Genomic DNA, 14,330 nt, shown 5'->3' with positions numbered 1-14,330 from the left:
GTTTCTACCATTTCCAAAGATGTTGGGTGTAGTTGGTCTTCCGACAACTATAGTTAAATTGTGGATATTATTTTTGGTGATTTGTCGGTTCTATAAGATCAAACTTTTTAATTGCAATCAAAATGGCTAAAATTGGCAGTTTGTTCATGTAGATAAGCAATTCATTGTCAAAATTAACCTCTATCCTTTTTATTATTATGCTAATTATTCTAAGATTTTAATTTTTAATTTTTACCAGTATACAAATGTCAATACCTTGTACCGCACGCATGATCGAGCCAACAGCGGGCCCAGCCCAACAGAAATGGTGTTACGGTTCTTTGATGGCCCAATATTTGAACCAAAAAAGGTGGGCCTTTAACACCTTGTTCATCAAGCAAAATCAAATTTTCAACAATTCTAATAATTTAATAATTCTTTTTATGACAAACTTTAGCTCTTCAAGATAAGAAGTTTGACCAACTGGGAATATAAAATCCAAATGAAATAATGTAAACAACAACAACAAAGTACTGTGAAGGTCCTTTTTTGTTTGATCGTTTAAAACAAAAATGGAATACTCTGTGTTCTATTCATTGCCACTTTGTTTGGTTGTTTTTGGAGTAGCAAAAGCTTTTCACTCCATTTGGTGGAGACCCAAATTGGTGGAAAGACAGTTGAAAAGACAAGGAATTAGGGGCAGTTCCTACAAGCCTATGGTTGGTGATGTCAAAGAGTTTGTGAGGATGATCACTGAAGCATGGTCCACCCCTATGAGTCTAGATCATCAGATTGTTCAACGTGTCGATCCGTTCACAGCAGTAAACGCTAAAAAATATGGTATGTTGTGTCGTGTTGTATCTCGTTGTATCTTGTATTAGAATAAGTTTTAATACTTCGTCATTTGTGTGTAGGAAAGGTATCGATGTGTTGGTTTGGAACAAATCCGAGATTGATAGTGAAGGACCCCGAAATGATGAAAGAAGTACTATCGAACAAGGCGGGTAGCTTTGAGAAGCCACCATTGAACCCACTTATTCTGAAGCTAACAAGGGGATTAACTACTCTAAAAGGGAAGGAATGGGCTAAACATAGGAGGATTATCAATCCTGCTTTTCATCATGAAAGGCTCAAGGTATACTCTGAAAATATATTTATGGTTATAGATTATAAGAATATGTTTGGAATTCATTTTCAAGTATTTAATTCAAAAAATAAGTCATGTTGGAAGAATTATAGTATTTGACAACTTTTCAAGTATATTTTAATCAATTTTTATCAAAAGTATTCAAATAAAAATGAGTTTTTTGAAAAATAATTTTTTTTTTTTAAAGTCAATCAAACTGGGCCCTAAGTTTGGTTTCTGTACTCTATATACTAGAACATAAAAATGTCTGGTAGATCCTTGAACTTCCAATTTTATGTCCTATAGACACTTGGTTTATGAGACATTCATCGATACAAAATTGAAAATTCATTAACTCATTACACACCAGGTTGAAAGTTGAAACACTTATTTAAATATTACGATCGAACCCAAATATATCGAGATATGATAGGTAATTAAACTACAAGATAAACCAAGTTATTCGAGGTACTTGGACGCTCCCCTCTTGAGATCACACACCAAAACATTCCCTCCCTTCTTCATCCCCTCGTCCTCTATTTATAACCAACAAGTATAACAAACTCTTGAGCTAATTACTAATATGCTCTTAATACTCTAATAATACCCTAATCCATTCCTATCACATCATTGTTTTCACTTCAAGGACTAAATCTTGTAGCTTAACAAAGCAAATGTTGTAAAACGGTTTTGAACAAAATTGAAAATATTATCTATTTTGTAGTACAAAAGAATTTGTTTTCTCTAGGCTAAGTTATTATAATATTTTTCTAAAAAAAAGCACTAAGTTGCAAATAATTTATCAGTAACCAATGTTTTTGTTTCAAAGAGAGCCGAAAGTCAAGTGAAGGAAGTTCAGAACATACTAATAAATGTTTGGTTGATGAAGGGAATGATGCCAGCCTTTAGTATAAGCTGTAGCAACATGATAGAGGAATGGAAGGAAAAGGCTGCAAATCAAGACAGTGTTGAAGTGGATGTATGGCCTGAACTTCAGAGACTAACTGCAGATGTTATATCCAGGGCTGCCTTTAGCTCCAACTTTGAAGAGGGGAAGAAGATTTTTGAACTTCTCAAACAACTCACTCATCTTACTCTTGATGCTATGCAGACCTTGTATCTTCCTGGTTTCAGGTCTAATTTCTCTTATTCATAAATTTTACTTCCCTGACCATCTATTCTTTTCCTGTCTTTTGAATGGCTGGGTTGAGAATGACAACTTGAGTAGGAATAGTTGTCCCACCCATGACTAAATAATTTGTCATCTTTGGATATTTCATTCTATCAATAAAACTGTTTCTTATCCAAAGAAATAATTTGTATAAGCAGAAGATGAAAAAAAAATTAGTTTGCAAATTAAGATAACTAGAATTGATTAGTATGGAGCCCAAGTTCTATAACCATGGGAAAAAATGAAGCTAAAATTATTGTGAAATCCAACTTTCAAGATGGACATGTGGCTTTGTGTATATGCAGATTTATTCCAACAGCTAAGAACAGGAGGAGAGAGAAGATGAACAAGGAGATCAAAACCATGATAGGGAGTTTAATTCTAAGAAAAGAAAATTCCATGAGCAACCAGGAAGACAATGTAGATGATTTGTTAAGCCTGCTCTTGCAGTCAAAGAAGAAAGAAAATCAACAAGAAGGTGATGGACTGACAGTTGATGAAGTGATGGAAGAGTGCAAGCAGTTCTACCTTGCAGGGCAGGAAACAACAGCAAGCTTGCTAACATGGACAGTCATCGTTTTGGCCATGCACTCAGAATGGCAAGAAAAGGCTAGGCAGGAAGTCTTGCAAATTTGTGGGAAGAATGAACCAAGTTTTGAATCTTTAAACCACCTCAAGATTGTGAGTTTTCATTCCACACTTAGCAATCTTCATTTACCTATTGGTACAAGTTTTTAATTGTTTTTCAAAAATCTAAGGAAAAAAAAGTTACTGATTCACAAAACAATACTCTGCAGGTTACCATGATACTTAATGAAGTCCTGAGGTTGTACCCCCCAGTTATTGGTCAATATCAACATACTTATGCAGAAACAAAGATAGGCGAAGTTTTAATACCAGCTGGGGTTGATGTTACCTTACCTACGCTGCTTATTCACCACGATCCCCAGTACTGGGGAGAAGATGCAGAAGAGTTCAAACCAGAGAGATTCTCGGCAGGAGTTTCGAAGGCAAGCAAAGATCAGTTGGCTTTCTTCGCCTTTGGATGGGGGCCTAAGACCTGCATTGGACAAAACTTTGCTATGTTAGAAGCTAAGGTCGCATTGGTTATGATTCTACAGAATTTCTCTTTTGAGCTTTCTCCTTCTTATGCACATGCTCCTCATACTGTCATGACTCTTCAACCACAGCATGGAGCCCAGCTGAAACTTCACCAATTATAGGTTGCATGTAAATGAAGTACCACCTTTGAGGGATGAAAATCATGTTTGGCATTTCTGCAAATTATCTAGCCTTGTACTGTACTTTGTTTTCCTGTAGAAAGAACTGATAAGAATCTACTAGTCAAATGATTTCTCTGTAAATATGCTATTTTTATTTTAATAAAGAATCGTGCAAAGTGAGAGCATTTTTAGTGCCTACAGTTGATCACCTAATGTTTGAAAGCATCTCACCTCTATGACTATGTAAAACCTCGAAAGATAAAGAATGTAACACATTCTCTAGATCTCACTCATCGCAGTTGATATTTGCAACATATTGACAACGGTGTTTTTAAAGCGCAAGGCGCATCTTAAGGGGACATGTCTCTTAATCACCTTAAGACGAGAGACGACGAAAAGGCGTCGTCTGAGTGAAACAAGGCCCACTTAATAAAATAATAAATTAACATTATCTACAACTATTATATGTAAAAGAAAAGGAGTATTTAATTCTCAAAAAATGAGAAAATATCAATGTAAGCTATTTAATATTTAAGTAAATTAGACTTACACCATCAAAAACAACTTACATATTAGTGCTATAAGAGTGAGCCTATGACAACTAAAAAGAACATACTTTAAATAATGTCATCTGTTTCCGTAGTAGACTTTGATTAACAAATGATACTACCAAAGCATTGATTGGAAAAGAGAAATAATGGCCATCTGTCAATCATGGAGGAGAGATATAGCATGCAGCATGCAACCTCTTTTCACATTAATGAAGGTGCATTTTCATAACTTCAGACTTTTCATCTTCTTTTTCCTCTTAATCTTTTCCAACTCTTCTTATTTTACTTCTTCGTACTATTATTCTTCTTTTTTCTTCTTCTTCTACTCCTCTTCTGTATCTTCTTTCATATTCTTCACCATTTTCTTTGTCTTCCTAATCTTCCAAATCAACAAGCGAGCGCCTGGTTAAAGGTGCTCGCATAGAGGCGCAATGACAATGAATGCTTATTAAGATAACGACATACATCGCATTCAAGTTATAATACTGAAATGCATTAAGAAGGGGGGACCAACAAAATATTTCGGTACGGTAGAATGAGATTTATTGCTCTTGTCAAAATTGTAATTAGTATAATCGATCTACTTGATCGCATGACAAATGTTCATAATTAAAAATCTAGGCACTCGAAGCTAAACAAGAGAGAAAATAGTCACTCTTCTGTTTTGCATGAACCAGTGCATCTTTTTCTGCTGTTATCTTTTGTTGTTCTATCCTCTTGAGGTTTGATTTAAACAAAAAAAAAAAAAAAATCACTCTCGTCAATTTCTCTACACATTGATGTCTATGAAAAAATTCCACCTTCAGAGAAAATAATTATAAATCCTCAATATTCTTTAACACTGAGTCCACATCTGGTGTTAAAATGGCACGCTTGCTAAGCTCCCCAACGATGCAACAACACTTCCCTTCCACATTGACAGCTGCAACATCTTGTGCAAAGCCACAATCCATTCCAGAAGAAACCTGCCCGTATTTTAAAACTGGTGTGAGAAGGAACGCGAAATCTAAGATTTCATCTAAGAATAGCCCTTAAATAAATAAGAACATCCTATACATAAGTAGTAAATATTTTCATCAAGTGAAAAATTTAAAAAGCTGAGGCAGAGACTTCATGCTTCTAATATAAAATATTTCATCTCAAGAGATCATTCAAGTTGGTGAAAGAGTAGATAGCGAAGAAGTTGGCATGCTCATGTTTATGGTAGGAAACAAAAATAAATAAACTCACATCATATATAATATCACCAAGCTTTAACTTGACAGCACCACTCCTATACACAAGCAATTTACCCATGGAGCCCGAAGGTAACTCATTCATCAAGCAGGCTTTCTGTCGAGGTTGTGAACCTTTACTTTGTTCCAGGCTGTTGGCTGCCCCCGTCCCTTCTACAGTAGAAGATTGCTTTACCATAGGCACCATAGGTGGTAATTGTAGAAAAAAGACGTCCATTTCTGGATTCTCCTCCTGCCAATCAACCATTAAGCGTAAAATTGGAAACAAGAGGCTCAAGATATGCCATCAACAGGATCCAATGACTAACCAATAAACCAAGATCCATTGCTGGAGTAGTTGTATTTTCATCATAGGCGAAGTTTTCTGAAGCTTCTCCAAATTCTTCTTCGTTTAGAGAATCTATGAAGTAGTGCATAAAACTTAGAGCAAATAATTGATGAAGAATGCAGAGGATGTGGGTACAGTTTTCATCGATACAGGTATAGTTTTCACCATGAAAACTGTACTCCAGAAATGATAAGTATGCAAACCACACATGTAGAGGATAAATTGCATCTCAGAATAATCCAGTTGTCCACTGCAATATTTTCCTTTTAGTTTTTGTAAATAACATGAACTTACAAAGATACCTGGATTTCCTGAATATGGTCTCCGCAAAGGAAGAGTTACAGGATAATAACTGTAATAATCCTGGAGTAAAATGAAAATAGAATTACTAATTTGACATACTGATGGAGAAGGCAGACGCAAATAGGAATTGAAAAGGAAAATAATTGATGACTTGTATGTTTTACTGACCCATGGTTCTACATACTCCTTGCTTGTACTAGACGGAAGAGTTCCATCTGCATAATCACCTTTCAGTTTAGAGCATTGAAAGCCTCTCATGTGCAGTAAATCAAACAATTACATCTTGAGTAGAGTAGATTTTAGTAGTTTAATAGCCAACCTTCATTTCTTGGTCTATTTCCAGCTTTTGAAACACCATATGATCTTAAGGTGCTCGAAGTACCTCCAGAACCAAATGCAACTTGTGTAGGTGCCGCTGCATATTAATATAACAGGCAGGCAAATGAAACAGAGGCGTGTTAAAATAACTAAAAATCTTTAGTCGTTGTGCTAGTAAATTTCGATTAGATGTGAGGTTCATTAACAAACAAAAGTTACCACATTTTCCTGATATGCGAGGTAGCACAGTTGGGGCAAGACCACATGATGCATAATTGATATGTTGAACCATATTATCAGAACTTCATGGATTATTCTACAAATTCATTATTACACTCATGATGTCTAGTAAACTTAATATGCGATCTCTTTTGGCTACACAAATGGTAGAAATTCCAAATACGGAACTGTATTGCTCGTCAAGAAAATTAAAGCATATTACAATTTTCTGCTCCCTCAATTTTTCGCAGATGGAAAATTGCCCTCAGTCTTCTTAAGATATTCATGTGATCTTATAGATGTCTGTTCTGAAGAAGAATCCTAAGCAAAATAACCTAAGATATTCAAATCTTTAGACTTAATTTCAATCACGCATATATAAATAGATTAATACATAGTTACACATAAACCAATATGCATATCAATCCTACTATCGAATTTTGTATATCATGACTAATAGATGGAAAAAAGAAATTAAAAAAAAAATGATAGCCAACTACGATCATCAATCGATGAAAAGAAGCATGACCGAGAACTAGCACTACATGAGTAACCTTTCACATCCAATTTAAAACAATCAGAAGATTAATCAATTAAATTTAAAATTATCTACTAAATAAATAAAATCATTAAGCTCAAAACCAAAAATTAGTTATGAACAATGACAAATTTATGGAAGTTTGCAACTCGCCTTTTCTCCCAATTTTTTGCTTTGTCCTAAGGGTGCTTTCCTGCAATAATACATCAAGAAATTAAAGTGAAAACAGAGAACAAGAGTGTAAAACAACTGGATATTCTATATGCACAACAATAAAAGGAAACGGAAAATAAATGAAAACAAACATACATTGAAGCGTTTTAGTAAATCCCTGGCTTGAGCAGCATCAGCATCCTCTGCTATTTCTCTACATAAAACAAACATACATTTTGACTACGACAGAATGTTGGAACAATTGAAGGTGCTACTATATTTGAAAGCAATGTTCTCACGCTTTGACTTCAGGTTTTGGTATACGACGAATAGGTGCTTTTGGAGCAAATTTCAACTGCAGCAGACCATTCCATCAGATGAAAATAAAAATTTTAAAATCGTCAAACAAGTAGATAGATGAGAGAGCCATAACATACTTTCCTTGGAGCAGCTGTCTTGTTTTTCGGCGGATCTTGTTCCATGTCTTCAAATGTTCGTTCAAATCTGGAAAAAAAATGATCAGTTATAATATTGTCAAATGCCACAACCAATACCAAAAAAAAAGGGAAAAAAACGATCGTTTATAGCGTGATTTGACATTCATAAACATGCAAAGAAACAGGGCATCAAGAAGAAGAAGAATGGCGTCAGAAGATTTTACCTGTTCTGTTCTGAGAGTGAATGAGACGCACCGGAACTGCAGTGTCATTGCCTCAATGTTGAACATCGTTCGCTTTATACGTATATATAAATTTATTCCATAATTTTGTTCTTGTGCTTAATCAGTTTTACGGTTCCATTGAAAAATAGCATCTAAGAACAAAATAATTCTAAACTGTAAAAGAAATAAAAGGTGAATGAAGTCAAAAAAGCATTTACCTCTAAATGGGTGATCGATAGATTCAAAAAAAGGAATGTTGGTCGCCGAACGCTAAATGAGACTAACGATTCTTCTCAGTATCGATTAGAATTGGTAGATTTGGCGGTGGTTAAAGCCTTTTCCGGTGGTCGGTGGATAGAACGCCTCCAATCTTTTGCGTGGGTTGTTTGTGATGTTTGCAAAATGCAAGCCCGTTGATTAGGGCTTAGAATGATTTTTTATTCTTAAAAAATTGGTTTATAATTTAATCCCTATATTTCAAAATATTATAATTTACAATTGAGTTTTGTTTTAATTTTATCCTAAATTTTAAAATTTATACTTTTAACTTTGCTTTTTTAAATAAATACTCAATTTTATAAAGTGTGCAATAGCAAAAGCGAAGATCGATAACATTCTAATTACATAAAACTAATAATAAACATGCCTAAACGGTTATATAATATAACCTTTGTATAATTCACCGCAATCTTCCTCTTCGTGCTCGATTGACACCACCAACTGTAAATCCTTGTTATTCTCCGATTGAAGAACACGATTGTGGGACCGTTTTACTAGTGAACTAACGGGAATTTCACTATAGTGAAGAGGAGACACTAAGGAGATTTTGGTGGAAGAGTAAAGTCAAGAGTCAAATAAGCATTAGTTCTTATACATTTAAAAAACCAAACTATTTAAAGACAAAATTACATGCAAAATTCTATCTTGCATGTCTTCTACCTCAAACTCCACTAGTATGTAATCTTTAGGTGTCAAGCTTTGGAAGTGTCACTTCAAAGTCCACTTAATGAAAAAATCTAACAAATGAATTTAGATTTTTCCACTAACTAATTTAAAAAACAAATAAATCAATTTTTTATGAAAAAAAAACATTTTCGTGATTTAGAAAATATTTAAAAACAAATTTAATATCACATGTTAAATTGTTTTTGACACATAACTTTGATTAGTCACATTAATCAAGTTTAAAAAACACTTTCATGCTAATGTTCAATAATACTCTAATAAATAAATAATTGTAAATCATATCTCATATAAAATACAACTTTCCCTAAAGCCCGAATTTGAACATTTCAAATTCTTGCTTTACTTAGTTCTTCAATTTTGTCCATAGCGAGCTAGCAAAGACGCCCAATGGACCTACAGATCATGGGCTCCAACAATCCAAGACTAACCGGTCAAACTATTTAACCTAGTTAATCAACATTCGTTAACTAAAAAGACTGTCCACTATAGCATGTAGTTGCACTCCCTTCACGGTAGATATATTATGGTCCATTTGATATAACCATCATCGATAAGTTGATCATTCACAGGTTGTTCGTAACCTTAGCTAAGTCAAATACTGAAATACTCCTGAGTAACATCTTTTCTCCTTAAGTACCACTGTCCCTTCAATGAACAATTGATTTAAGATCATAATCACTAAATCCATTATCTATCGGACTAACAAGAGGATAGGGCCCCTTGTTCAAGAGTCAGGATCAGCCCCTAAGGGAGCAACATTTTTACTATCCTTAAAATGGGTAGGAGTGAATTTCATTTTGTAAATTCCATGTCCCCAACCATCTACCCGGTCTTTATCCCTTAAACGTGAGGTATATTGAGCAGCAATGTTGAGCTTACCCTTACATATGCAGATTAAGGGACAATCGCAAATAAACAGAAGTTTATAGATAGCTTAGGATTCAGATCAAGTTATCTAGGTAATCAATAAGTGAAATTAATATATGTTAACAATAGACGATGTCAATACGTAACAATAATTATTTCGTGATATGTCTTACACATTCTCATCGCATAGAATACCCTCGCTCGCATGTCTTTACATGAACGAACTGATCACATTGTTTATGACACTTTACAATATCTGTAACAATCATAAAGTGTGTTGTATTCGATAGTATCTTTAGAAATAGGTACCCAACTTAATCCAAGTATTATAGACTGTTTAGGTTATTTTACTCGAATTTGATCTAGTTCATGTCTCCACATAAAATCCACGTATTCATGACGATAGCCAAGGGTTTGTAGTTTAATGGATTTAGAGTTATAAAACAATCAACAACACTTGTATGAATAAAATTCATATATGTTTAGTAATTACAAACTACGAGTTTTATGGCACACAACCCAACAATTCTCTAAGGTTAATATAGGGCAGTAAATTTAAAATAATCAATATAATTATAATTGATTAATTTTCACTGTTTTTCATCGTGTTTAGAATTAAATTTAAAATTTCACTTTAATTATTTTAAATTGATTAAGAGACAATGTCGATGATTGGAAGTTAGTATTTAATGAAAAATTGAAATAAAAAATATAAAATCTTGTTTAGTTTTAACATTTCTGTTAGTGAAGATGAACTTCTCAAACATATTTTTGAAATTTCATCGACTAAAATGGTCAATTTAAAGGTCCAGAGACCAACCACACATATTTCTAAAAACTCATGGACTAAAAAAATATTTTACCCAATAACTTATATATGTTAATGTTAGAAATTTATACCACTATGGTCTATTTGGTAGAAAAATTTGAAAACAAGAGATTTAATAAAAACATAAATTTATTTGTTTTCAAATACATGTTGCCAATATTCAGAATTTTAATTATAGTTTAAATAATGGTTTAAAATGTGTTTGATGGTTTATTGGTAAATCATAAAAGCTAAACTTATCGAAGTTATTTCTGATATGTTTATAAAATATTTTATGTTAAAAATTTGCATAATTATTATCTTGTAATATTGTATAATTTATAATACAATAATACATATATTAATTTAAAAATGAATTTAGTCTCTAATACGACATACAATATTTTTAAATATTTTAATCTTTATTTAATATAACTCTATATTTTAGAATTTAGAATAAAAAAATTGGACACATTGAAAAGAAAATATCTTCAAAATTTGCACGGTTTAGATCATAAAATCCAAAAACTATTTTTATACACGGAATATGGTTGTCTGTCAAACACATATTTGTTGAATTTGAATACATTAAAAAAATGAGTTGCCAATCAAACAACCATTAAAAATTTGTTGGTTAAAAATGAAATAGTTTATTCGATTTTAGTCGAGTATTCCAATAAATATTAAATTTAGTATCTCAAAGTTAATCGTTATCAAAATTATTTCGATAATGATATTAATTTTCATGGAAGAAAAATAGAATATTGAGAACATATTTCCAAAATCTATAGCAAGGATGATAATTAATAATAAAAAGTTTTTAACCAATTAAATTTAAACTTTATTTCTCGGAACGTAGAATTATATTAATTTTTAATAATTTTTTTTTACAATACAATAGATGAAAAATTTGAACCTCTAGTCAAAAGGTCAACAGAACAAAATTTATATTAGTTCGATGTTGGCTTATTTGTATATTCTTTATTTACTTAGAAAATTTCAAATTCACAATTACCAAATTATGAATCTACCTCAACTTTGCTCCTTATTTCGAAAAATAAAATAAAAATCCTATTCTATTCAGATGGTAGAAATCCTTTAGAATGAATGATGAAATAATTAATATGGTAGCGATGTGGAACGACATGACAATGACTATAATATTTGTTAGATTAAGATCAGACCTAAGCCTAATATTATAATAATTATTTTTTTTTGTTAATTTTGAGGACATTTTTTAACCATTCTTTGATGATTATTTTTATACTTCAATGACATGTGAATAACAATATTATAACTTTCAAAGGAACAATGATGTTTTCTATAAATAAATAGCAACATTTGGGATATTTTTTTTTTATATGATCTAGATTTTTTTTAATCAAACAATAGTACAATTTGTTCACGACTCGAGTATACATAAAATGTGTTATAAAAGTTAATTTGTTTTTTTAGTACAGTGTGGGGTGGATGAATTCAAACTTCATACCTTTTGATTGAGAATGTGCATTTTTTTTTATGTCAATTGAGTCATGCTCACATTGGGTATAAGGGTAAATTTGTTGAGACAATCAAACTCGTAAGATATTGCTTTTATTTTATAGAAAATAAAAAATCCATCGATTATGTAAAGAATGAGGCCAAATCCGCCTCAACCAAAAGATAAAGTGATAAAGCCAATTGAGAAAATTGTCCTACCAACAATGAGATTTAGCCATATATGCTCCCCGTCAAGCTCAATCATCTGCCACAATGTTAGCTTTACGAGCTTCAGGTATACCATATGTTTGATGATAATGAATGCTTATTTACCAATGATTTAGACGTAGGCTTGTAGAGAAAAATTCAATGCACTTCGAATAACTCAAATTGGACCTCAAACGAAAAAAGATACAAGTAAACAAATATTGGAAACAAATTTGATGTGATCGATGACATGAGAGTGACATGGCAAACACGGCTCAACACTAAGATGACATGTGATATGTTGTTTAAGAGATAGATGAAAATAAAAAGAAGAAAAAAAAAAAAAATGAGATCACATGAGATTGTAACATGTAACATCATAAATCTATGAATTTTTGTTTTTTAAAAATGAAAAAGGTGAATCTCCTTCAAATTCCATCCAATTTTTTATGATTCGTGAATTTAATTTCATTCATTCTCTCATCATTTAATCACAGCCATTAATCCTTTTACCATAGATTCAATGATCAATCTTAAACCCTTCGAATTTTATAATCAATCCTATTTTTTGTTTTTTTAATCAATCATTCATCATCATCCTAAAAACCTTATTGAAAAAAAAAAACATATTATTCCATCTGTTCATCCTCTAAGTGTTTGGAAAGTTTGTATATTTCTCATTCTCTTCCATTTTTACAAGTGTAATAGTCGAGAGGAAATTGTTGGAGTGTCATAGGATAAACTTGTGAATTTTACCTATTTAGAGGTAATATTTGAGTTTTTTTTTTTTTTTTTTAAATTGATTTTTTATATTAACGCGTGAGCACGTATTTGGGATGTGAGAGAAAAAAAGGTTAGATCATAAACTAGTGAAGAGGATCCGAGATTCTCTTTTAACTTAGGTAAAAAGGGGGGGTTGTGTAGGTTTTAGGTGTATTGGAGAGTGGACGTAGGCAAATTGTTGTACCACTATGCATTTTAGTGTCTTCTTTTTCCTGAATTCCTTTTATTTTTGTACTTAGTTTGTTTTGTAATGTTTAGACTGCATGTTAGGATTTGTTGATCTTTTGCTTTGCATATTTGTGATATTAACTATCAACTTGAATTGATTGCTTGATGTTATTTTGTTAGATTGACATTAAAGTTTGGTTGTCACACGTATATCAACTAGGGTTTCAAAGTTAAAAGTGGCAGATAACTGTAATCACCCATTTAGTATTGTCATTCGATCCTATATACGATATTAAGAGATCTTTAAACTATGGAATTAAATCTCGTGTTGCGCCCTATGAATATAACGTCTGATGCTATTGATTTCAAATGGAGTTGCATGTGTTCCTCCCTGGTCAACAACTACATAGCTATCAAACTGTCCAACTTCCTGCCAAATGCAATTGCACGACCAAAATAATGACTCATAATCTAACCACAATCACACGAACCTCTACAAACAATACATCAAAAGATCATTACATTTCCCCCTCGTCTAGCTGCAATGAGTGTACTTGTATGTTCTCGAAGTGCCTCACAAATATCACCCTAATACTTTGTCGTGTTCAAGCATCATCATACGACAATATCAACCATCGATTATTGAATCAAAGGTAATACATATATGTACTCAAATACACACATATCAATTTTTTATTTAACGTGAAGTAGATATTAGTTAAAGCCACAAACATGACTTTTAAAAAAACAGTTTTTACTTTACTTAAATGTGGAATAAATATTAGTTCAAGGTAAAATGTGATTTTTTTTAAAAAAATTCCCTTTATTAAACGTAAAGTAGAGATCCTCTCTAGACAAAATATGATTTTTTTTTTCTTTTTGTCTTGTTTTTTTTTTTTAAATATATGATGCTAAAAAAGTTAAGGATAAAATGTGATATGTTTTAATTTTTTTCCCCTTCTAACTTGAAATAGAGATAACATGTGATAAAATTTATTTTTTTTTTTAATAATTATTTTCGTGATTCGAAATAAAAAAGTATCGGTATCGTTTATTTATTTTAATTTTAAATTTATATGTGATGCTTAAAATTAGAAGAAAATATTATTTTTTGATTTAAAAATAAAATTGCCTAACATGATCATATGACCAGCATCAAAAAGGGCAAAAGGTAAAATCAAGAGTTTATAAACGCATAGATACAATATAAATTTTAGATAGTATAAATAGATACTTAACCCTATAAA

General features: G+C 31.9%; 2 protein-coding genes across 8 annotated transcripts; one reads left to right on the top strand and one right to left on the bottom strand.

Annotated features, from left to right (window-relative positions):
* Positions 1-470: 470 nt before the first annotated feature.
* LOC120071475 (cytochrome P450 CYP72A219-like) lies at positions 471-3,695 on the top strand. The gene is made up of 5 exons (XM_039023786.1): positions 471-819; positions 894-1,114; positions 1,995-2,239; positions 2,582-2,957; positions 3,074-3,695. The coding sequence occupies exons 1-5, from the start codon at positions 552-554 to the stop codon at positions 3,497-3,499; spliced, it is 1,536 nt and encodes a 511-aa protein (XP_038879714.1). The 5' UTR covers positions 471-551; the 3' UTR covers positions 3,500-3,695.
* An 875-nt stretch (positions 3,696-4,570) lies between these two features.
* LOC120070724 lies at positions 4,571-8,217 on the bottom strand. Of its 7 annotated transcripts, none has more exons than XM_039022577.1 (12): positions 8,024-8,217; positions 7,806-7,979; positions 7,582-7,648; positions 7,444-7,499; positions 7,301-7,358; positions 7,145-7,184; positions 6,236-6,331; positions 6,085-6,131; positions 5,916-5,976; positions 5,594-5,685; positions 5,281-5,517; positions 4,571-5,015 (listed from the first exon to the last, which is right to left on the bottom strand). In XM_039022577.1, the coding sequence occupies exons 3-12, from the start codon at positions 7,624-7,626 to the stop codon at positions 4,866-4,868; spliced, it is 882 nt and encodes a 293-aa protein (XP_038878505.1). In that variant the 5' UTR covers positions 7,627-7,648; positions 7,806-7,979; positions 8,024-8,217; the 3' UTR covers positions 4,571-4,865. The 7 variants fall into 7 exon arrangements, with proteins under 7 accessions (XP_038878505.1, XP_038878507.1, XP_038878508.1 ...); XM_039022579.1 differs by having other exon boundaries at positions 7,806-7,957; XM_039022580.1 differs by having other exon boundaries at positions 7,806-7,921.
* Positions 8,218-14,330: the final 6,113 nt, after the last annotated feature.

This window comes from Benincasa hispida, chromosome 2, assembly GCF_009727055.1.
Source record: "Benincasa hispida cultivar B227 chromosome 2, ASM972705v1, whole genome shotgun sequence".
Lineage (NCBI taxonomy): Eukaryota > Viridiplantae > Streptophyta > Magnoliopsida > Cucurbitales > Cucurbitaceae > Benincasa > Benincasa hispida.
The sequence above is the reverse complement of the archived record's forward strand: the minus strand, read 5'-3'. Positions and strand labels throughout refer to the sequence as shown.

What these genes read in the sequence shown, in the direction of transcription:
- LOC120071475 (XM_039023786.1), top strand. Translation starts at nt 552, where the DNA reads ATGGAATACTCTGTGTTCTATTCATTGCCACTTTGTTTGGTTGTTTTT. An exon ending in TTCATCATGAAAGGCTCAAG is followed by an intron (nt 1,115 to 1,994) that starts GTATACTCTGAA and finishes TGGTTGATGAAG; the next exon opens with GGAATGATGCCAGCCTTTAG. An exon ending in TTGTATCTTCCTGGTTTCAG is followed by an intron (nt 2,240 to 2,581) that starts GTCTAATTTCTC and finishes GTGTATATGCAG; the next exon opens with ATTTATTCCAACAGCTAAGA.
- LOC120070724 (XM_039022576.1), bottom strand. Translation starts at nt 7,626, where the DNA reads ATGGAACAAGATCCGCCGAAAAACAAGACAGCTGCTCCAAGGAAA. An exon ending in ATTTACTAAAACGCTTCAAT is followed by an intron (nt 7,185 to 7,300) that starts GTATGTTTGTTT and finishes GTATTATTGCAG; the next exon opens with GAAAGCACCCTTAGGACAAA. An exon ending in AAATAGACCAAGAAATGAAG is followed by an intron (nt 6,132 to 6,235) that starts GTTGGCTATTAA and finishes GTGATTATGCAG; the next exon opens with ATGGAACTCTTCCGTCTAGT.